Source organism: Miniopterus natalensis, chromosome 9, assembly GCF_054644295.1.
Source record: "Miniopterus natalensis isolate mMinNat1 chromosome 9, mMinNat1.hap1, whole genome shotgun sequence".
Classification (NCBI taxonomy): domain Eukaryota; kingdom Metazoa; phylum Chordata; class Mammalia; order Chiroptera; family Miniopteridae; genus Miniopterus; species Miniopterus natalensis.
The window spans coordinates 54218312-54242321 of NC_142089.1; the positions used below are offsets into that span (position 1 = coordinate 54218312).

Here is a 24010-nt window from a genome sequence, read left to right on the forward strand (position 1 = left end):
CAGTGTTCTCAGACTTCTATGCGCAATCAAATTGTAAATAATCAGGGATTGTTAATAACCAGATTCTGATTCAGTAGGTGTGGGGTGGAACTCAAGAATCTGCATTTTTAACAAGCCCAGATGATGCTGGTACTGCTTGACTATGCGCCACACTTTGAGTAGCGCAGAGAATATCCTTGCAGTTCAGCTCTCAAAAAACTGTAACTAAAGAAAAAATCCAATTTTCCTTCACAAAATAAAATGTAATTCCTCTATGAGTTATATAGAACAATCTTTGGAGAAAATGTTAAAAGAAACAAGCAATGAAGTATATACAATACGTGCTTTCCAAGTATAATCAAATATGATTAGTATTGGCTAATTAGGTGAATTAACAACTAGTATTGCACCTAACCCTCCAAATTCAGCCTATCTAGGAATTTATATTCCAGGAATACTGAGTTGTATGTGTCACTAATTCATTTAAATTTAACAAATACTCACTGAGTGCCTATTAAGTTCTAGACACTATGTGCCCAGGCATGACAATGAAGAAGTCATGAAACCTGTCCTCATGGAGACAAGTGTTTAGTGGGGGAGACTGGCAAGAAAGCAGAAGTTATAACAGAAGTGCCATAATGGAATATAATAAAACAGTAATGGAAGGGTACTAGTCTCGGGACGTCAGAGAAGGCTTCTAGGTGGATCTAAGCTTGATTTTGAAAGAAGAGAAGCAATTATCCAGACAGAGACAAGGAAAGAGTATCCCAAGCAGAGCAAGAATATATGAAAAGGACCAGAGATGAGAAAGAGGGTGGTGTGGCTCTAGAAAGTAAAAGGAGTGCAGGAATTCACTGTGATTACAGAGTTTTGGAAGTAGGTGGAGAAAAGCAAGAAACACGGCTGCAGAGAGGAGCAGAGCTGGGATCATCAGGGGCCTTGTCTGCCGTATTAAGGAGCTGGACTTAACCCTGAGCACCATAGGGGAGCCACTGAAGACTGGAGACATGGAGGGCAGCTGGGTGGCCACTGCAATAATTCAGGAGTAAGTGGCAATAAGACTGGAAAGATGAGAACAGAGCAGAGGTGGAGTAGGCAGGCCTTGAGGTTTGATCAGATGTGAGCCACAGGGGACGCTGCCCTGGCTGGCCTGTCAATGCTCCAGCTCCCACAGCAGCATGCGCCGACCTCCATCGCTACATTGCACCAGTGAGGATTTTAGTTATCGGATTGTGCATGGCATCCACTAGACTGTAAGCTACTTGAGGACCGGGCAGTTGTTTCATCTTTGTATAAAAACTTCGAGGCACTTACTATGTCACCTAATTAGCATTTCATGAGCCAAAACAAGTAGTTACATTTTTCAGAAATGTGCGGTTGTCATGTTAGAGTTTTCTTTGCAAGGAAATCAAAACTTTAAAATACTAACATAGGAAAGCATAATAGAAGTTGAAAAGAATTACTTTCTCCCAGAATGAGGAGGTAATTTTACCATTTTTATTGTAACCAAGTATTTAAAACATTTTAATACTCACAGGAAGGGCATTTGTCCATGAATGGGCCCACCTACGATGGGGAGTATTTGATGAGTACAATAAAGACCAGAAATTCTACTTATCTAATGGAAAAAACAAAGCAATAAGGTATGGATATTTGACTTAACTTTTCCCAAGCTATTTTAAATCACAACCAATTTTTTCTTGATTATTTTAAAAATGTCAGTTTTTGTCTTGTTTTCTATCTCTCATGCTTAACTATGTGATGTCAGTAGAAAGCAAACTGAACACTTGGAAAGTACTCCTGGCTGCCACGATTGTGTGGGTGAGGTCTTGCAACCGGCAGTTTCAGTGAACATAAACTGCTTTAGTACAAACATAAAAGATAGGGAGCTTCCCGATTTATTTTAAACAGCTAGCACAATTCAGATACCAAAACCTGCCAGATGGCATGAAAAAGAATTCTGTAGATACAGCTTTCCAAAAAAGATTTTAAATAAAAGAAAAGTAAGTTACATCTGGCAGAACTAAGGGAGTGACAAACACACTAAGCCCAAGAAAGATGACTTCCAGAAATCCCAAAATGCTGTGATATTAAGTAAGTAATTAATATAGTACATTGAGTCAAGAAGAAAAGGGAATAATTTTCCCAACAGCCTCAGAGGGAATTTGAAAACCTTGCACACTTACGCCAAAGTCAGAAACCAACCACCTCTTTTTAAAGACTAGAGGTCGGGACAACACCCCCTCGCGTCAGCTCCCAGTCCTGCTTGCCCGGTGCCTCCTGAGGGAGCCGGGCCCAGCTTCGCCTTGGCTATTCGGTTTGGCTCTCGCTTCCAGGTGGAGCTGCGCTGGCCCAGAGCTCAGCCTTGGCCTCCCATTTCTCCCACGGGGACACTACTGCTCTCCACTCTTCCCTTCATTCATTACAGTCAAACTCTCAACTTGGCCCACTTCCATTCCCTTTTCCCTCACTGTTACATCGCTTCAGGCACGAATAGACACTGCGAGCCCCTGGAGCCCTGCGTGGCGTGCCCGATCACTGTAGCTGTTCCCTCGGCCCTCGGGGTCACTTCCCTGATGTGATCACACGTTGGATGGACCTCTCGAGTCGCAGCCCGTGGAGGCCATTCCACACCTGACATTGCCTTTCCCACTTCCCTTTTCTAAGCTTCTGTACAGTTAGACACTGTGCATTCTTACAAGAGAAAAGCTGATTAATACATACTGCCTTCTAGAGATATTCTAGAAATGCCTACGTATACAGCATGTTCTTCCTTCCACAGAAAACATTAGCAAATCTGGCTAATTACCACGTCCTCTTAAAAAGAAACTTTATTATAACATATTAATCATTTGATTAATATCTTCTAGTTTTAAAAATTATTTTAAGGCCTAGAAGCAATCGCAAAATGACAGTAAGGCCCACAATAGAAGGTCATTTCCTTAATCTGATACAAAACATTAATTGCAAGCCAACAGCCTATGTCATATTTAATAGGAAAATACTAGAGGCATTACCAGGATGGCCACTATTAGCACAGTTATCTAACCTTGTTTAGAAAATTGTAGCCAATGCAATAACATGGGAAACTGGGAGGTTTAATAAAAGGGGAAGGCTGCGAGAAAGGAAGAGAGAAAATTGCTTTTGTTCAGGTGATATGTGGTCCACTTAGAAAACCCAAGGGAATAAATAGAAATTAAGGATGGGAAGTCAATAAAGTGACCAGATACAAAATGAATATTCAAATTGCCTTCCCAAATATTAACAATAACCAGTTCAAAAATATAATGGAAAGAATACTCCATTCACGATAGCAATTAAAGGTGCAATGAAGTGTAAAACTCTAAGAAAGGTAGATATCATATTTGAAAAAACTATAAAATCCTTCTAAAGGATTTAAAAGAAAATCAAGATAAACTGAGAGATTTTCAATTCATGAAAGATTTAATTCAACCCAAATTAATATATAGGTTTTATAAAACTCTATTCAAAAGCACATCCATTTTTAACTCATTTTTAAAATCCCAGAATTCACCCAAAAGATAGTAGCTAAGAAGATTTTTGAAAAAGAATAGTAATAAAGGGAACTTTTTACTTACTGAATTTTAAATATACACAATAAAACTATATGAATTAAAACAATGTGAACTGACAGACGCATATATAATAAATTTACTATTTAATACAGCTAGAATTATAGACCTATGAGAAAAATCAGGATTTCTTAAGATATCGGGACAAGTTTTTAGCTGTGTGGGGAAACATATTAACAGATATTCTTCCAAATGGATAGACTATTAAATATAACTATGATAATCACAATGACAACTAGAAGAACATTAATAAAAATCATACCCCTGCCCAGACAGTGTGGCTAAATGGTTGAATAATGACCTGCAAGCCAGGAGGTCACAGTTTGATTCCCGGTCAGGACACATGCCTGGGTTTCAGGCTCGACCTCTCTCTCTTTCCCTTCGTTTCTCTGATATCAATAAAAACATATTTTTTTAAAAAAACATACCCCTATATGGTAATGGTCTTTCTGTGCACTCAAGAATTGTAAAAAGATATAACTAAAAGAATAATAAATTTGGCTACACATTAATTAAAAATTTTGTTGCAGACAAATCAAGCATAAACTAAATAAAACTATAAAAAAATTAACAGTTATTTGCAAAAGCTTAAAAAACATGCTTTTAAAAAGCTTAGTATTATAACACATGAAGAACTTTTGAAAACCAGTAAGAAAACAATAACATCATAACAAAGAAATAGACATAGAAGAATAATTCATAAAAGAATAAAAATAGCCAATAAACATAAAAAATGTTCAGACTTACTAGCAATCCCAGTGGTGTGAATCTGACAAAATGAGCATCGTTAATTACCTAGTAAGTTACTGTCAGTGGGTGAAAGCTCCCACAGATGGTTGTTAGAGATGTAAACTGGCACAACTCTGGAAAGCAATTTGGTGACACATATCAAATCTCCAAAATATTTCCTTTTTCTTGATCCAGTAATTTTATGTTTAAAAAACCAATTTTAAGGGAAATGGTAGAATAAGCTATATCAGAAATCTATAAAATATTCACACTTTTGGATCTGATCATTTAGTCTGGGAACCAACCATGTAGCAAACTTGGAAATAGAGTCAAAATTTTATGTGAAATTTTATTTATTCATTGAAGTTTTATTTTTAGTACTGACAAGTTGGGGGGGGGAATCACATTAAATAAATCAAGCTAAATTTATTTTATAATATGAGAACAGGCAATTATTAAAATGACATTTTGAAAGAATATTATAAATTATAACAAGGCATTAAAATTTTAATTATACTAACATACTAAGTTTTTTAAAAGCATGAGCAAAATTATATGTGCCATGTTATGCTGCTTCATAGAGAAGAAAATGCTTCACGATGTTAACAGTAATTTATTTCTAATTGTGGAACATGATTTTTTTCTTTTCTTCTTTATACGTTTTTGTGATTTCCCAAATTTTCTACAGTAATTATATATTGTTTATATACTAAAAAAAATAAGATGGAGAAAAGCATTCCATTTATAATAGCAACGAGACTCACAAGCATATAATATAAAGAAAAATCTAAAATACCTAATAACATACAAGAACTATGTGAAAACTGTATGACATAAACTAATTAGAAACGCAAAACCCAGGAAAAGTCAGCAAGCCTTTTGAGGGAAGCAGAGGCCTGGTTTCCCAGGAAGGAGGGGACGAGACTGAGAGGAACCTCAGGCCTCTGTTCCTTGCTCATCCTAACAGCAACTGTAGACCAGATTTAGCTTTTCTGTTGCATAGAAACAATTTCTGGTACCATTTTGGGGACCCATCAGATACTTTCTGGCAAACAGAAATGACTCTGATGGGAAATAAATAATTTTTCTATTTAAGCATGTATTTGTCTCTTGAATTATGAGGGGACATCATTGACAAGGTCATCTGTGGAACCTGACCACAGAGACTATTTAGCCCTTTGAAATGATTACGTCACTTAAACATCTAACCTTAATAAATTTTCAGTTGTTCGGCAGCAATTACTGGTAAAAATGTCATAAGGAAGTGTCAAGGAGGCAGTTGTTTCACCAAAACCTGCAGAATTGACAGGCTAACAGGGCTGTTTGAAAAAGGATGTGAGTTCATACCTGATGACAGGCATACGGAGAAGGCTTCCATCATGTTTTCACAAAGTATTAATTCTGTAAGTATCCATTTTTTCTTAACACTGGTGAATTCAATGTGATTTTTATCCCAGATGCTGCAGGAAAAGATCAAATTGTAGGAAAGTACCACTGAGCAGCTGGGAGAAAACCAGGGGTAAAGTCCTGTCTCCCCCTTCTCCTTCCTTAAGTCCATTCTTGCTTCTCTGTCATCTCCCTTCCACTAGCTTTTAGTTTAAGTGCTTAGAGTGACTTCAAATATCATTAAGGCAGACAAGCACAAATTTCTTAGTTAAATAAGAAATTTACCCAGGGGAATCAGGTGCTTCTTTTAATTAATAAGGACAAGATCAGTAGCTTTTAATTTAATTTTCAGAGATATCTTTTCAGCTGCATTATTTACGTTTAGTTGTTAAGTGAAAATTTCTATCTTTTTGTTTACTTGGTTGGTTGTTGTGTTTTTTAAATAAGAGTTTATTTGAGCCAAGCTAACAGCATATGCAGGGGAGCAAGACCTCAAATGCTCCCGAAATTTTCTATCATTTTGAATGTCGGTGCCCTTAGGGGGTTTGTACATAGTTTTAATAGCTTTAAATAGTTTTTAAAAATATTTCTTAATTGTTTTTAATGACCAACTGGCCATAAGATAAACTTGACAAATTATCTTTATTGATGCTAAATATATACATCAGTGAATTTGCACAAACTAAGAATAAGTGCATCATTTAACTGACTTTAGTGAGAAGTTCCTTCTATCTCCCAGTCTCTTATATAAAGCTGTGTTTTCCTTCTGGAGTAGAGAGTGAATGAAGCAACTTGCAAGAGTCTGTCAATAACAATGTGACTCACCATGGTTCCCAGGCCCATCCTTCAGTCTGGCTTTGCAGCCCACTTCCAGACTTATTCAGAAATTTCCCAGAGTTCTCCCAGATTATATGTTTTAAATTAACCACAGAGTTAAATTTGATGCACAGTGAATCTTGGGAACCTTTGCCAGGGGTTTTACACAAAAGTTTTTCAGATTCCTTTCTATAAAGTGAACATAATGATAATAAGGAAACACGACCAAAATGACCTGAGAAATGCAAAAAGAAACATGTTTTATAGCTAATGAATATTTTCTAAATTATAGAATCCCAGATATTTAAGATTTTTAACTGAAGGGTAACACTGTAAAATCGCTGAGAAGAAGACCTAGGTTGTACCTACTTTGTATACTATGCCTCCTTTTTTAATCCCTCAAATGCTAGGGATATAAATACTTAAGGAAGGAGAAAAAACTATCATTTATTGGCTGTGTTAGTATTGACTTTATTGCATATGTTCTTATGTAATCTTGCATAGTAACTACTGACATTTTGTAGATTAAAAAACTGATGTGCAGGGTTTTTTTATACTGAGCTTTTATTATGCATCAGACACGGGACTAGGTTTTGAGGCAGCAAAATTTAATAAGACATGTTTCTCCCATAGATGGATTTACAGCCCAATAAGTGCACTTACAATGTTAAAGGGGCCTTCCTGAAGTTTCTACAGGGTAGTGTGAGGCCACAGGGTTGAGTGGAAATTCTTTGGGGGAAAGGTAGAAAATGAAAAAATATTTTGAAAATGAACTTTCGGCTGAAACCTAAAGGTGGAGTTCACAATGCAGAAGACAGAAGAAGAGGAACTCCTTTACAAAATGGGAATCAGGAGCCACGCCACAGAGCTAGACAGCAGTCTGGCAAGGCTAAGACCACGGTGGGGGAAGCACAGCCGGGGTGAGAATGGAGGGTGAGGCAGAAATGCACACTAGAGAGCCTGCTGCTTGCTATGTGAAATAGCACAGAGTGTACCGTGAGACCAACCAAGAGCCACCAAAGGGTCTTAAATGCAGGAGTAAGAAGGAAGATGCCTCAGGCAGCTGTGGAGTGGCCCAATGGAGGGGGGTCAAGAGGGAAAAGTCAGATAAGAGACTGCAACAGTCTGAGGAGGGACCTGAGGGCCCGAATGGTGGCCAGTCCATTGGGGAGAAAAGATGATGAACTGGAGAGACAGTGGAATGTATTGACCTTGGCTATTCTGTAGGGGGAAGAAGGCAGGGAATCACTCAGTTTCCTGAGTTAGGAGACGGGTAGATAGTGGTGACATCAAGCCAGGAAACATACGAGGAGGAGGAGCAGAGTTGGAAGAAAGGTGACAATTATGAACATGTGAAGTCTGAGGAGCCTGTGGACTCCCCAGTGGATTTTGAAGAGAGCTGGAAGGGAGCGACTGGGGAGTAAGGAATGGGCGGGAGTGAGGGGGCAGAGAGACAAGATGGGACCAGGAGAGAAATGATGAGACTGTGGTGATGGCTCAAAATGGCAAATCTGAGAAGCAGAAAGGAAGCCAAAAGCGAGTAAATGATTGCTGTGGAGCCCTAGGCTTTCCGCAACGTTGAACACATGTTTGGGGATAGGAATTCTCACTATGACTGTGATTTTCCCCAGCAGTGCTCTGCAGTGATAGTGGGATTGGGCCAAGATGATGGGTTAGCGAGGCAGGCTGGGGAGGGGGCAAGGGAATAACATATTTTTAGATTAATCAGATTATTAAAGATTTTAACCATTAGTTGACCGTTACCTGTATCATTTTATTGACAATTTCAGGTGGTGGAATTCTGTACAGAGAAAAACCACAATAAAGAAGCCCCAAACCTGCAGAACCAAAAATGCAACCTCCGAAGCACATGGGAAGTGATTCGCGATTCTGAGGACTTTAAAAAAACCACTCCTATGACAACACAGCCCCCCAAACCCACCTTCTCGCTGCTGCAGGTCGGACAGAGAATCGTGTGCTTAGTTCTGGATAAGTCTGGAAGCATGCAGGTACGTGCAGTGAGTCTCGACCTCTGGATTCAGGCCTCACGCTTGCAGACAGTATAATCTAGACCACGGCTTGGAACCCCTGGGAGCGAACACAGCTCAGAGAGTCAGACGTTACAACGCCAGCGCTGCCATCAGAAACACCTACCGCCACTTGATTCGACAAACATTCAGCACCAAGCGTCTCATTTGCCAAATTGAATTATCTTTTGATTTATGAATTACACAGCCTTAACACCTATGCTTCACTGACAGTGCATAGGTCTATAGACCTATTACCAAAGCACTGAACTAATGATTGAACTGAAGCCTAATCTGGTTTTATCTTTTAGGGCTAGTTTTACAAAGGCCCTAAAATTCTACTCCAAAAAGCTAAACTCCTCCCACAGAAGGCTGTGCCTTGAGTGAGCCTGTGGCCGTTTAGTCTATGTTGAGGCAGCCACTTCCGAATCCCTTCTAGCCTGTTCTTTCATGAGCCGTCCCATCTAAACACAGCCTGACCGCTTTCCTTCTGCTTCTCCATTCAGAGCGGTAACCGCCTCAAACGAATGAACCAGGCAGGCAAACTTTTCCTGCTGCAGACGGTTGAGCAAGGGGCCTGGGTCGGGATGGTGACCTTTGACAGCGCTGCCTACGTCCAAAGTGAACTCATACAGATAAACAGCGGCGCCGAAAGGGATGCGCTCATCGGAAAGCTCCCGACAAAGGCCGGAGGAGGAACGTCCATCTGCACTGGACTGCAATCAGCATTTACTGTGAGACAAGTTCCCCAGCTGCAGTTGCCAATGTTTACAATTTATGTTTAAGGATTCCCCCTTTCCAGTGTTTCCACACGTGCCTAGTGTCTGGTTGAATTAGACAACCAAGGGCAGGGAAATGGTTCAAATGATACAAAGACACAGCCTACCAAAGCTGTTGTTAATGAATTCATCCATGCTTTTGTGCTTTTCTACATCAGTGGGTTCATGCTTTTCTGCATGGATGCCTGCATTCAAAATATTCACATGTGCCTTCTACATACAATGCACTATATTGGGCATTAAGGATACCGTGAGAGCCAAAGAGACACCACATCCTCTCCTGTCGCAGAGCTTATAATCTTATTGGGGAGATGCACTAATCACATAGTCACATACAGATAAATGTATATTCATAAGCTATAATGAGCGCTATGAAGGAAGGTACACAGATATGAGAGAGTGTCTTCTATAAGAGAAAAAAATGAGCTCTGAGTTATGGTCAAACTTTGAGGAAGCTTAACACTCCAAACTTCTGGGTATAGAAGGACCTTTTGAGTGGAGCCAGCAAATGGTTTATTTATTGAAGCAGGAGGCCTTAGAAAGTGTAACTATACATGTCTTGTGGGTGTATCCAAAGATCCCATCTGACCGTCCAGGCATGGTCCCTCTACTTAGATATCAATGTCTTGCCATTTTCAATAAATTTAAGTATAAATTCCTCTAATGTTTAAGGCCTTCATAACATAGCCCCTACCTACCTTTCCAGGCTTCAGTACCAGAGACTCTCTTCCAGGCATCCTATGTTTAGGCAAGTTAGGCCACCTGTTCTTCAGAGCTTCTGCACCTTTGCCAGGCTACTCCCCACTTACAGCACTTTCTCTCCCCTCCTCTGCATCTCAGACCAGGCTCATTCTTCAAAGAACCATCACAGACACCACCTACTTCTTGACATCTTTCTTGATCCTTTTAACTGTGTAGAATTTCTCTTTCTGAATCCTATGACCTTTTAAAAAAAAATCTCTTATGAATTCTAAGCTTTTTTGTTTTCTAATCATGTGCTTCACTTAAGCACAAATTCTGGAGTAAGGCTTGTCTTTTTACCTCCCAGGTTGCTGGCAAATATCTTTTATAGAGGAGGTTCTCAATAAATAAAAACAAATTGAATTATTTGATTGCACCTAAAGCTTAATTGCTCTAAATACAGAAAATAATATTCTATATTTATTTAGAGGCTATTTAGCCCCATGAAACATAGACTAGGAGGATGAAAGAGGCTGGCAGGCCTAAGGTCTCAGACTCTCAGCAATGTCTTGGGCATATCTGCCCTGTGCCTGCTGCGGACACAGCACATCAATGAGGCTGTTCCAGATTCCCAAGCAGGAGCAGAAACATTGAGTGCCATGTGGACAATGGACTCAAACATTCCCTCAAATGCAGTCTGTCCCTCTGGTCCTTTCACCCTACCTTGAAGGCCAGTTCCCTAACAGTGGTTTCCATTGTGTACACAGTCAGCTGGAAAACCCTTTGCCAGATGCTTGTGTGCATCTGGGTTCCCTTGCCTCTGCCACTCATTCAAGCTTTGATTAAAGAAGCAAATTAGGGAGGGAAGCTGACAGTGAAATCACTGACATACACCAAGCTCCTGCTATGCAAACCCTGAGGGAGATGACTAATGCCAGATGGCCTGGGGATGGGGAGAGAATGTCTGGTTCTGCATTTTCCACTCAGATGGGTGAGAGAGTGTGAGAGGTACAATTGGAATTTAAATGCTTTTCTTGCCCCATGGAATCTGACTGTGGGGTAGGAAGAAGTTGTGGGCAACTTCAGGGTGATGAAGCGAAGGCCCTAGGATCCTACACTGTCCTCGAGGTCCCCACTGGTCAGCTCTGTCCTGGGCTCCTGGTGGCGGTGTCTGCTGAGGTGTGGCCACTGTACCTTGCTTGTCCTCTTGGCTGGATCGCGGCCCAGTGGTCCGCCCCAGCTAACTCAGCCCCAGCCTGGCTCTCCCTGTTGGAGCAGAGCCCTGAGCACACCCCCATCCTCCATCCAGCCCCTAAGAAGGCTGCACACCCCTCAACCTCTATGGCAAGATGACCTGTTCTCTTGCCTGCCGACTCTCAAGTCAGCTGCCTTCTATGTGCCCAGTGGTGTATGTGGGAGCGTCTGCATGTTTCCATGATGTGTAGTGGTGACAGAGAGTGTTGACAAGGGAACCCAGACTAAGCCCTTTTTCTGGCCTCTGAGACCCTACAGCTCTGTTGGACTCGGGCCACAGCCCTGGCTGATGGGCTCCTGGGCTCTGGGCTCCTTCACACAGCAACAGCCTCAGTTCTGCTCTCTTCCCTTTTGCGGCTGCCCCCCTCTCAGAGGGCAAACAGAGTGGGGCCAAGGTCTTCTGTGCTCTCAGCTTTCCTTTCAAACTACTTAAGGTGCCTTCCCTTTCTGAGAGTCTGGTTCAGAGGAGGGAGGCTTGATTGCTTGTTTCCCTGGCTTCTGGGTCTTCCTCCCACTCTCTTTAGGGGAGGAGCCAAACCTTGCCTCCCTCTTCTTACACAGATAACTCTGTTCTTCTATGTAATTGTCCTTCTATCATAATCTCATCCAACATTGTCCTCTCTACACCATGTGAAAAACTGTACACCTAGCAGGCATAATTAAAACAGGTGTCCTAGGACAGATAGGGACTGTGATTAATAAGAATAAAATGTCCTGCTTTAATCACAGGGGATATTAACATTCTTAACAACCCATGTGAGCCGGGTATTGGCCAATCAGAACCAATGCTGGCCATAAACCGTTGGTCTTGTCAGACGGGTGAATATCATACCAGCTAAAATCTGCCCTGGGTCTAATATTCCCCAAACATTATCCCCATTCAAGGAGGGTGACTTCCGAAGGCTTCTGGGAACCCCGGAAAGCCCCTCGAGGAGAGCCTATGTGGAGGAAACCTTCTGTCCTGCTCCCCCCGTGCTGCTTGCCCCTGGAACTGCCCTGCGCCCTCTCTGCAGCAGGTTCGCCAAGAGAAAAGACCACATCAAGTGCCACGAGTGTTTCTCATTTGAAACGAATCATTTCAAAGCAGAGGGATATTTAGCCATTCCCGGACACTTCTGTTTATTTTCTCTGGAATTTCTCTTCTTGTTCTCTGTAAATGCACTTTTCACAAACACTTTGGCTGCCCTGAGTCTGATGACTCGTGCTCTGAATTATGTCCTTAGATGATTAGGAAGAAATACCCAACAGATGGATCTGAAATTGTGCTACTAACTGATGGGGAGGACACCAAGATAAGCACCTGCTTCGACGCGGTGAAACAGAGCGGAGCAGTCATCCACACAGTTGCTCTGGGGCCTGATGCCGCGAAAGAACTGGAGGAGCTGTCTAAAATGACAGGTGAGGGGGTGCCGCCTGAGTCCCACTGTGTTGTCTCTTCCACTGGACTGCGAGCTCCAGTGAACTGGGGAAGAGGGGAAGGGTGAGATAGGGAGAGATAGGGGTGATCTTACTGGCCAACTGACTGCCTTACCATGAAAAACCACTACAACTTACTCCACCCCTTTATTTTAAGGCCTTAGTTCTAGGATTAGGGCAGTCTGGAGAAGATGGGACCAGCATGGCACCCTAATGAGGACTTGAGACTCTCTTCCCAGGAACTTTATAAGAGCTGGAAGGAATCTGATAAGTTAGCCAAGAACTACTCACTTCCAGTTGGCAGCTGGCCAAGGGACCCAGGAGAGACAGATGACAGGCCACTAACTATGTATACCAGGATAAAAGTGCTCTATTGGCAATAGGAAATATTGAGGCACAGAGAAGGGAAAGAGAAGGGTCCAGAATGATGACATCAGAGTTGGGATTTTTCGCAAGGAGTAGCAGGGGGAGAGCAAAGGGCCTGCTTAGCCACGTGGAAGGTGACTCTGAAAATGTAGACTATAATGCACTTTCTCTGTAGAACATGAATAGATTGTGCTTCTAACTCCCATACACAACAGATGGTTAAAATAGATCCCATATGCCCCTGGCTTCTTTAGAGGACTGGATGGGCACAATTTATTTTCATTTATTTCTTCTACTTAGGACTTGGATTATGGATAGCAATTATTATGCTGAGTTGCCTTCTGAGGCAGCTAAAATGACAGTACTATTTGTTCCTAATACTAGCTGTCTTAGTCTGGGTTTCCTAGAGACAGAGATTGAGACAGGGATTTGGGTGCATGTGATTTATAGAGGGAGAGCTCTCAAGAGAAAGGGAGGGAGGAAGGTAGGGTAGGGCAGGGGAAGGAGCTAGGCATGGATCTCACGGGGCTTAGAATCTAGCTGGAGTCTGACCCCACAGGGGACTCAGAGTTGGAACTGCATCACAGGCTTGGTTCAATTTTAAAGCAAGAGGGCTGGCCTTTTGTGTTCATCAGTCTGTGGCTGTGGACTGTCAGGGAAGAGGAGAGGTGAGGGGGCATGTTATTTCTCTAGTTTGGGTGTCCCCTTTTGGTAAGGTGATTTTCTGGAAAAGGAGGGAACTAAATGCCATTAGCAGCTAACAGAGCAACTGAAAAGAGATGCACTTGCCTAGATAACAGATCTAGGTAAAGCACCAACAGTATTATCAAAATGCTTTCCTTATACTTTACATGGCATTAATAGTTTAAAAGTACTTTCACATCAACTACCTTAGTTGCACCTGTTCTAAACAGCCTGAGACTGCCAGGCTTGGTGTACAATGTCATTTTTATTACACATCACACTTTTCAATAAGTGTCCCTTGTCAGCTGTTATTTCTTGCTTTTGTCCCATGCATAGCTCATCTGATTTAGGAGAAAACTCAAAAGTCAACCTTCTTAGGATTATGTCTAAAATAAGAATAAACCCATGGACTTAGAGTAAGGCTTCATGGATTCTCTCATATGAATTTTATAATATCAGTTTGGGCCGAGATTCATGGCTGCTTTGTAGATAGTTGAAGCAGCCATATGACCGAGATGTTGCTGAAGCTATTATTTGGTAAGATTAAAAAGTTAGTATCACCTTCGGAGTTAATCTGGATACCTATTTGATGTTGATCTAGTAATACTTTAATAGCACAGTAGAATACTTATTTTGTGTATTCTGCCACCTCAAGAATTGCAAAAATGTTTCAAATACTTGCTTTCTACAAAATAACTTTTGACGGTGTCATTGCTTCTTAGGCGGTTTACAGACATATGCTTCAGATAAGGCTCAGAACAACGGCCTCATTGACGCTTTTGGGGCCCTTTCATCAGGAAATGGCGCCATCTCCCAGCGCTCCATCCAGGTCAGACTTCTTCCCCTGTGATTTTTCATGTTTGTAAATAACCCTAGCCAAGATGTAGTTTAATGGTTAAAAGTTTTAAGTTCTACATTCTTCTAGTAGTGAATTAAAATTAAAATAGAAGTTCCTAAAATGCAACACTACTCATTAAAACAAGGCAATAGTGTTTACTTGCCTGGAAATAGTACTGAGTTCCTCATAAAAGCCAGCAACATAAAATATAATGGGTCCAAGAACTCTTTATTAACATCTGTTAACAAGCACCCATAGCAATATAATTGGCTCCGAATTTTCTTCAGAGTAGATCATCTCAATACAAATTTTCTGGGACAAGTGTTCAGGGATTACTGGCTCTGTTTTTCCATTACCTCAAATCTCTGCTACTGGCCAAGATTTTCATATAATGGATGGAAAGTGCACTGCACTGTGAAAAGCCCATGCTGTCAGTCCTAGCACCTAGATCCTTGTCCGGGATCTGTCATTATCTCCATGACCACCGACAAAGAACTCCACCCCTCTGGGCCTCAGTTTCTCAGTCAGATATGAACCAGAAAACTTCCAATTTTCTGAAAAATCAGGCTCTTCTGATTCCAAAATTTCAAGAAAGCCAAAGTTTCTTTTAAAAGTCACGGCACTATTAAAACAACAACAGGACAAGCATATTTTAAAAAGCTCTTCTCTAATAATTACAAAAATTACATGATTTTTTTAGCTAAAGAGAGTAAACAATCAGCACTCATACCTGTGTGAATTATAACTTTTATTGTGAAAGTTTGGATAAAAGTAAAGGGATACATGATGTCAAAGCCAAATAATGATAGATTTCAAAACAACAGGCTTTCTGGCCTACCAATATAGCAATTATTCAGTTAAAGAAGAAAGCAATTATACTCATTTGGCTTGTCCTAATTCAAATTTAGAAAATTAAACTCAAGGGCCTGGTTTGGAAATGGGAGGAATGTGTCTTAGAAAAATAATAAAACTGATGAAAGGGCAAGTTCATAATCAGGCAGCTTCTGTCCATTTGTTTTGTATTTAAGAAACCCAACAGGAAGAGAGATGGAGAAATGAGTGTGATTCATTTACCCACCTGTCATAAAAATCAGATCCAAGATCATAATCTCCCTATGGGACTAGAAAGCCTGGCTCCATGACCAGGCCGCCTCATCTTCTAATATATTTCAATGTAAGGACAAAAAATAATTACCTAGGCCTTAATCCTCAAAATCACACTTTCCACAAAAATCTTACTAGCCCTTCCCCCCCCTCAATCCCTCCTCTTCAGCTCCTTCATTTATTATAAACAACAAACCAACCTTGGCCATTGACTTATTTCATTTACCTCCTGCAATCTTACTCCACCTAAACAATTAGTTATTTGCAACTTGAACAATCTATATATGGGTGAACATGAGTCCCAGTCAGTCCCCTTTAGGGTTTATAGTGTAGTAAATAAGATGAGCTCTGTATGCCAGTAGGTATAAAGCAAAACACAATGTGAAAATGTCAAAGGACTGATAGAAACAAGATTCTATGGGAGCTCTCAGCTGATAAGTGAGATGGACATCAGAGAAAGCTTCATAGGGAAAGTGACTTTTGAAATGAATTCTGAAGGACAGGTAAGACTTAGACAAATGGAGATGAGCATGCAGACTTCCAAGAGAAGCGAGAGTGTGATAAAGTCACTTGGGAAAGTGGTCTGGTTTGGGTGCAGGAATCAACAGCGTGGAAGCTAAAGTTGGAAAGGTAATTCAGAATTAGATCATGATAGGTACTAAATACCTGTTTAATGGGGCAACTGAGCGTTGGGGGGGGGGACAGAATGGAAGAGACTCTGTGACAGAAGCTGTATTCTCCAGAAAGTGAAGAGTTGTTTTTCTTAACAGCTGGAGAGTACAGGATTAACTCTCCAGACCAGTGAGTGGATGAACGGCACGGTGATCGTGGACAGCACTGTGGGAAACGACACTCTGTTTCTCATCACCTGGACCGTGCAGCCCCCCCAGATCCTTCTCTGGGATCCCAGCGGAAAGAAGCAAGACGGCTTTCTCGTGGACACAGACACCAAGATGGCCTACCTCCCAGTCCCAGGCACTGCCAAGGTACGGACTCAGCCTTTCTCCTTCTCACAACTGGACAAAGTTTTTATAGAATAATCATAGCTTTTTAATTATGGGTAGTTGTTAAAAGGAAAGTCAGTGTTGAATGAATAAAAGCGAGAACAAGAAAAAAATCTCCATCCAAAGGAAATCACTCGGTATGAAGGCAAATCGAGAGAACGGATTTTGTGTTATTTTCTCCGGGTATTAAAAGGAGAACCTTTGAACTACGTAGCAGTCAGGGTGCAGCAATGTCCTCCAAGAGTGAGGGTCATGAGCACTATTTCCTCTACCTCGGGAACCCATCCATTGGATCTTATCCTTGAGAAACCAAGGCAATGATAAGAACAAGGTTTTCAGACTTCATTTTCCCCAACTAGAATTTTCTTGACAGTAAGAACCGTGGAGTTAGTTCAAAACACCAAAGTTTCCCTTGGCTGAGAGTATGAAAGACCATCTTAGACAGGCTTGCAACATGCTTGCACCAGACAGGCTCCTCCTGGAAGTGGCCGTGAAGTCAGGTCTGTGTCACGTAGATACTGACTGGAAATGTGTCCATCTGTTTTGGTCAGGTTGGCATTTGGAATTACAGTCTGCAAGCAAACTCAGCGCAGACCCTGACGTTGACTGTCACCACCCGCGCCTCACATGCTACCTTGCCTCCAGTTACAGTGACCTCTAAAATGAACAAAGACACAGGCAAATTCCCTAGCCCTATGGCAGTTTACGCAAAAGTTCACCAAGGGGCCTTGCCGATTCTCAGGGCCAGTGTCACAGCCCTGATAGAATCAGCGGATGGAAAAACAGTCACCTTGGAACTTTTGGACAATGGAGCAGGTAAACCACCCCAGAAATTGCAAAACACAACTTTCTTTTTTAAGAAGCAAACAGGGAACAGCAGGAGGGCATGGCGTGGCGAGGACACTTGGAAGCAGGGAGTCCAGCACTGGGGAGAGCTCTCTGCTTCCCCCACAATTCCTTTATTTCTCAATGTTGGAAAACATGAAAAGGGGCCTACCTTTAGCTTCTGCAAAGCCCAAACACAGTGGTGGCTCAAGCTCTACAGCTCAGAGATTCTAGGGAGTTGTCAGAGGGTCCTCCACACTCTCCAGAAAATTAAGAGCTGTCTTGCATTAGGGGCTTTGTGTGAATATATATACATATATTCATTTTTATCTTCACCACCCACTGTTGGGGCTTTCACACTTAGAAAGCACCAGAGACAGATTCAAGTACAGTTATATGTGACTTCCATATCTATGCAAACTCCATATTACCTTGTTCCAAAGGGAAAATCCCACCCGTTATTTTTGTTTTTAAGAAATCTAGCAGGGAGAAAGAGACACAAATTCTACATTTTCTTTTAGGAGGAACTCCATTGCAAGCTGTGATGCAAGTAATCTTATTAGAACAAATCCTGTAGCTGAATTTCCTTCCTGAATCTACCCTGGGGAGAAGTAATGAATTTTAAAAAAATAAGATTATAACTTTTTTTTTTCTCCTCAGTAACATACAACAATTAAATTCAGTACAACAGATACTTATCGAGTAGTTAACCGACCTGCACTACGTTGGATGTAACAGAGACACATGACACAATCTCTGATTTCAAACAGGAAGACAACAATTCAGGAAGATAAGCTGAGCACATTTGGGACTGTACACACATACACCCAACACACACACACGTACAGACACATACGTACACACTGGTAAAAGAAGTAAGCCACGTCCTTTACATAGTCAAATCCTAAACTCTCTTGGAGATAATGCTGGATTCTCTTTGCTTTGAAAATTTTTAACCAGCATATGGTTTGGAAATATACGAATGTCCTTTAGGGATATTCATTCATGCTTTCATTTCCCTGTCCAGGTGCTGATGCTGCTAAGGACGACGGTATCTATTCGAGGTATTTTACAGCTTACGACACAAATGGCAGATACAGCCTAAAAGTGCGGGCTCTGGGTGGAGTGAACGCAGCCCGGCGGAGAGCTGCGCCCCCGCAGAATGCAGCCCTGTACACACCTGGCTGGACTGAGAACGGTAGGTAACCCGTCACAGCGCGCCTGGCCTGAGTGAAAGGCTCGGGACCCCGAGGAAACCATTAGGCCTATGAGGAGAATGGAGCAGGATTAAGTCAGGGCTTCTCAGCCTTGGCGCTACTGGCCTTTGGGGCCACATAATTATTTGTTGTGGAGGCTGCCTTGTGCTTTGTAGGATGTTTAGCGGCATCCCTGGCCTCTGCTCACTAGAAAGCAGAAACAGCCCACGCAGTCATAACAATCAAAAATGTCTGCAGACATCATCCACTGTCCCCTGGGAGCAAAACAGCCCCCAGTTGAAGACACTGGATTGAATGTCTCTTTTGACTGCCTCGGTTCAAATTCCAGCCCTCTATCAAATACATTATTTTAGAAAATCTCTTTGTTCTTCACTTTCCTCAGTTGTAAAATAGGGGTAACAATGGTTACTACCTCATAGAACGGTTATGAGGAATAAGCAAAGAATTATACCTAAGAAGCTCTTGCCAGTAAACAGTAAGTATTTAATAAATGTTTGTTATTATCTTTAATAATTTTTTTACAATTTTATAATAAAGTTCTTTCCACTAACATAAGCATTTCCATAGAATCAAAAAATAATAATTTAGGGCTTGCTATCTACATCAGTATCACATAAGCCCACTGTCTCCCTTCCTCTCTTCTCCTGCTCACACCAGGGAGAGCAGATGGATCTAATACCAGCCAGCACACTGAGCCCACCCACACGTGAGACAGTGGGAAAGGAAGTTTGCTCCAAGAAATAGGGCGTCCCACACCACTCTTGATTATGAACACTTGCCCCAGACTAGAGCTGGAATTGGAACCAAGACTGAGTCCCGATGGATTCGGGACTTGTTTTTCATCAAACCCCTCTGTCCTGGGCAGGTCTTTTCCTAGCACTGCTCCAAGAAGCTTCCCACTCTCTGGTTCACTTGGGTGTATGCTTCGTAAAGAGACAATTCTGAGATATGTGGTGTCTCCTCATGCAAATGCGATCATAGGAAAAAATGCCCTGACACCATTTTTTAAAAAGTTCTGTAGAAAATTTTAGCTTATTTTATTCCCATTTGTCCTTTCTTTTTGAGTCAGGGGAAGAAGGCAGAAGCGGACTGGTTTAGGGGCTGTATCTGGCCTATGCTCAGTGTTTTAATTATGTTATTACATTTCATTCCCCTAATTATCCCATTTTACAGATAGAGAAACAGAGGCTAGAGAAGTTATTGGTTCACATAACTAATAGTAATAGCACCTGGCTTGGCTTTGGAAGCTATGTTCTTGCTTCCATACCTTGATGAGCCTTAATACCAAGAGAAAATTTAATACTAACCATTAATCTGCTGATATGCCTACTTCATGTTTGCCCAAGACCAGATTAATGGGTATGAAGATCCATCTGTCTTTACAGGCAAAAATATTAAGGGCTAATGAAGTAGAGTTTATGAGAAAGTAAATTTCCTACAAGAACTAGGTTTCCACGCATTCACTGAGAAAATCAGAAGTCTTTCAAAAGCGTAACATTTTAGAACCCCTAACAGAGACCACTCCGTGAGAAAAGATAAAACACAAACATGGAGAGAGAGGAAAATGCACAGAATAAAGAATCAGGGCAATTCTGAAAGGTCCAGGTGATTACTTACAAAATAAATAGAAAAGATAGTGGAACCACACAGTATTGCTCAGGTGGAAGAGATCCCTTGGGTCAGTCTGAGAAGGTTAAAACAGAAGTGGTATCTATACCGTCCTTGTGGAAGGGTGCAGCCAGGATGGGCTCAAAGATGGCAGAAGAAACAATTCCAGGACAAATGTCATGAAAACACATGACGAAAGTTATCCCACTAAATGTAAGAACTGTGATTCCCTCTTTGCTTTTTTCGCTCTGATGCAAACTGATTGGGGATCTGCCGCGGCCCAGCCGCAGCGGGAGTCAGGGGGCCGAAGGTGGGCAAGGCGTCGGCGCTGGGAGACAGCGGACTACACGGCTCGGGGGTGGTGTGACACTGTTCCACTTTATTGAGAATCAACATAATCTTTTATACTTTCTTTTTTGGCTACGATTACCTTTTATCGGTTAGCAAGCAAGAAATATTATTCACAGGTTAAACGATACAAGTTTCGATTTCATCAGAACGGGAACAATTTTGACTTTTATTTTTTAGAATAGAGGAGAAAGGAAAAATCAGTGACCTATGGAGTGATAGATGCGGCTTTGTTTGCAGCAGGAATATATTAGTTTGTGAGACAGAAACTTTATATAATGTTGGCCTGTGGTTACTACTTCTTCTGGTTATATTTTAACTATGGACCTATTCTTAAGCTATTATATTCTTCTTGCCATTTTCTTCTAAGAACAGAGTGCCTTTTGCCATAGCTATGGATTAACTGCTAAGAATGCTTTTCTTTTGTTCCTTTGGGAGCGAGCACCAGCGTGGCCGCTGCCTTGCCGAGCGTGTCATGAAGGGCAGGTTCTCATACTGACCATGCCTTCCGTTTACATTAACTATTCTGATACCGTTCTCATTGGAAGCACCTGTGTAAGGCTGAGGAGGGTCTGGTAGCCTTTCCATACTGTTAGCCCCTTTTAGGGGGATGCCACAATCTGCCATTTATTCTATGTGCTACCCAGGGTGGTCCTTGTGCAGTAGGCAAGGGGCGACGGCCTTTTTCCTGTCCTCGACTAATCTTGCAGTCATAGGCGGAGGCACTTGAGGCTAGGCGTCTGCGTGAGCTCGGCTTTCTCTAGTTCCTCCGTAAATTCCTCACTGGGGGCGCCGGGGGAGTTTTCCTAGCTTCTTCTAATAACAATTGGTTAAAGCATCCGGCACATGTGGTAGTGACTGGACTTGGGGAAATCGGTATTTCTTCAGAAGTGAGAACATTGTTTACCATTCCCAGGTTAGTTATTGATTTATGGCCCAAGATCCCCCTCCAAGGAGGAGAAGGGATATTCCCATTAAGCCAGTCACTCCCACCCACATGCCATGTCCTCTCCCCAGAAGACGGCTTCCCTGAAGCTTCCTCTCCACGTCCGGATTTTGTCAGACGACACGGTTGGGGGAGGACGCGGCAGGGATCTTTATACCAAATAGTTAAATTATATTTTGCGTGGGAGGGGGAAAGAAGGGGAAGGGAAATGTGAGAAGAGGGTCACCCGATCACAAAACAGAGGGGCGTGTAGCCACTTCGTGCAGCGGACCACGTCCTGAGGAATCTTTCATTGCAGGGGAAGTGAAATGGAACCCGCCGAGGCCTGACATTAGCGAGGATCACCTGCAAGGCAAGCAAGTGTGTTTCAGCAGGACATCCTTGGGAGGGTCATTTGTAGCCTCCAATGTCCCAAAGGCTCCCATACCTGACCTCTTTCCACCTTGTCAAATCACTGACCTGAAGGCGAAAATCCAGGGGGACAGTCTTATTAATCTGACGTGGACGGCGCCTGGGGACGACTATGATCACGGAAGAGGTGAGCTGAGCGCGCTGCGGACCCGGTGAAGGGGGAGGCAGCCGCGGCCGCAGGCAGGCCTGTGCGATGCACGGGGAAGGCAGGGGGCAGGGGGGTCCTGACTGTCCTCTGAGAGGAGGGGGGTGAGGCAGGGACAAAATGGGGAAAGGGGATCAAACATACGATCGTGAATGGAAATTAGACTTTTGGTGGTGAGCATGCAAAAGAGTATGCAGAGAATTATAATGCTGAACACCTGGAATTTATATAGTGTTATTAATCAATGTTACCTCGATTTTTAAAAGTTATTTGAACAAAGACTGAAAAATGAGAGATTGAGAATCTGAAAACCTGGCCTACTTTAGGTGTAAGAGGTTCCAACCAGGAAAAGGCAACCCTCAGTTTTTGCCTGAAATCTTGCCATAGTGCCCTTTCATCAACTCCATGTTTAGTAACGAGGCCTGGAGAGGATTGAGAATAAAACATAGATATCAATGGAGCAGGGCTGTCCTTTGGAAGAAACCTGTGGAGGCATGGTCTGCGGGCTTGCAGCGTGAGTGCTCGTTAGAGGCTGTACACCTTCAGGCCCCACCCCGCCTACTGAACCCGAGTCTGTGTTTTAAGATCTCTGGGTGATTTGTATGCACATTTAAAGTTTGAGAAGCACTGGTACCAAAAACTCTTCTAGAAATAATAAAATAATAATTAAACAACCTCCTCTCTTAGCCAGGTACTATGGCCAGAAGCATTGGCCAAGCCTGATCCACTTTTACATGTATCACTCTGTCAAGACATACAAACAAGAATGTAAATAGATACTAATACTTGTAAAAATGAAGCATCGGTTATATTTATTCATTGGAATTTTATGGGATGGTGATATATAGTTTCTAACAGCTTTTAAAACTTGATAATTGCAAGGTGTGTTTTTTTTTCTCCAGCTTACAGGTATATTATCGGAATAAGCACAAATATTCTTGATCTCAGAGACAAGTTCAATGAATCGGTTCTAGTGAACACTACTGATCTCATTCCAAAGGAGGCCAACTCTCAGGAAGTCTTTGTGTTTAAACCAGAAAGCATCACTTTTGAAAATGGCACGGATCTCTTCATAGCTGTTCGGGCTGTTGATAAGGTCAACCTGACGTCGGAAATCTCCAACATTGCACGGGCATCTTTGTTTATTCCCCCACAGACTCCTCCCGAGACACCTGGCCCTTCTCTCCCTTGTCCTGATATTAATGTCAACAGCACTATTCCTGGCATTCACATTTTAAAAATTATGTGGAAGTGGCTAGGAGAGTTGCAGCTGTCAGTAGCCTTGGGTTGAGATTTCATGAGATAAATAAATCATCCATCCTTTGGCTCATAAAATTTTCTAAAATGTATTTTAGACTTCCTGCAGGGGGTGAGTTAATGAAATAAAATGCTAAACAACTGGATACGTATGTATAAGAACTATCCATTCAAATCCAAAAGTTGAATCATAACTTATTTATTAATGTTTCTGAATACTAGAAATAAGGGGTGCTTGAATCGATAAATGAAAGTAAGTTTTAATTCACTTTAAGGAGTTTTGCCGGTTTAAAAAAACATGCATTGCATATGAAAGATGCCAGAAATGCCCAATCAGATCAAACTATTTAAATATAAATGGCATAGCTTGTTGTAGAGAAGATTTGAACCAACATCACCAGGAATATGTATTATTTTCTCTAGATTAAGGCAGGGATGATGCATTTAAGGAAGAGATTACATTGTAGAAAGAACAGCATGATGAAGGCTCCACGGGCATAGAAATGTATGTTACGTGCATAAAATTATGAGTTGGTGACTATTAAAGTCACAGTGGTGGGAGATGAGGTGGGAAAGATAGGTTCATGCCAGGTGTGA

The 24010-nt window shown here is 41.9% G+C and overlaps 1 protein-coding gene across 1 annotated transcript in view; it reads left to right on the plus strand.

Annotated features, from left to right (window-relative positions):
* Positions 1-23447, plus strand: part of CLCA1 (chloride channel accessory 1) — a 29540-nt gene extending 6093 nt beyond the window's left edge. The window contains exons 4-14 of the mRNA XM_087820014.1: positions 1517-1622; positions 5527-5704; positions 8294-8512; positions 9037-9264; positions 12468-12642; positions 14433-14539; positions 16423-16638; positions 17208-17472; positions 18509-18679; positions 21899-22138; positions 23059-23447. Of these exons, the coding sequence (XP_087676140.1) occupies positions 1517-1622; positions 5527-5704; positions 8294-8512; positions 9037-9264; positions 12468-12642; positions 14433-14539; positions 16423-16638; positions 17208-17472; positions 18509-18679; positions 21899-22138; positions 23059-23447 (2294 nt within the window). The remainder of the gene's footprint in view (positions 1-1516; positions 1623-5526; positions 5705-8293; positions 8513-9036; positions 9265-12467; positions 12643-14432; positions 14540-16422; positions 16639-17207; positions 17473-18508; positions 18680-21898; positions 22139-23058) is intronic.
* Positions 23448-24010: the final 563 nt, after the last annotated feature.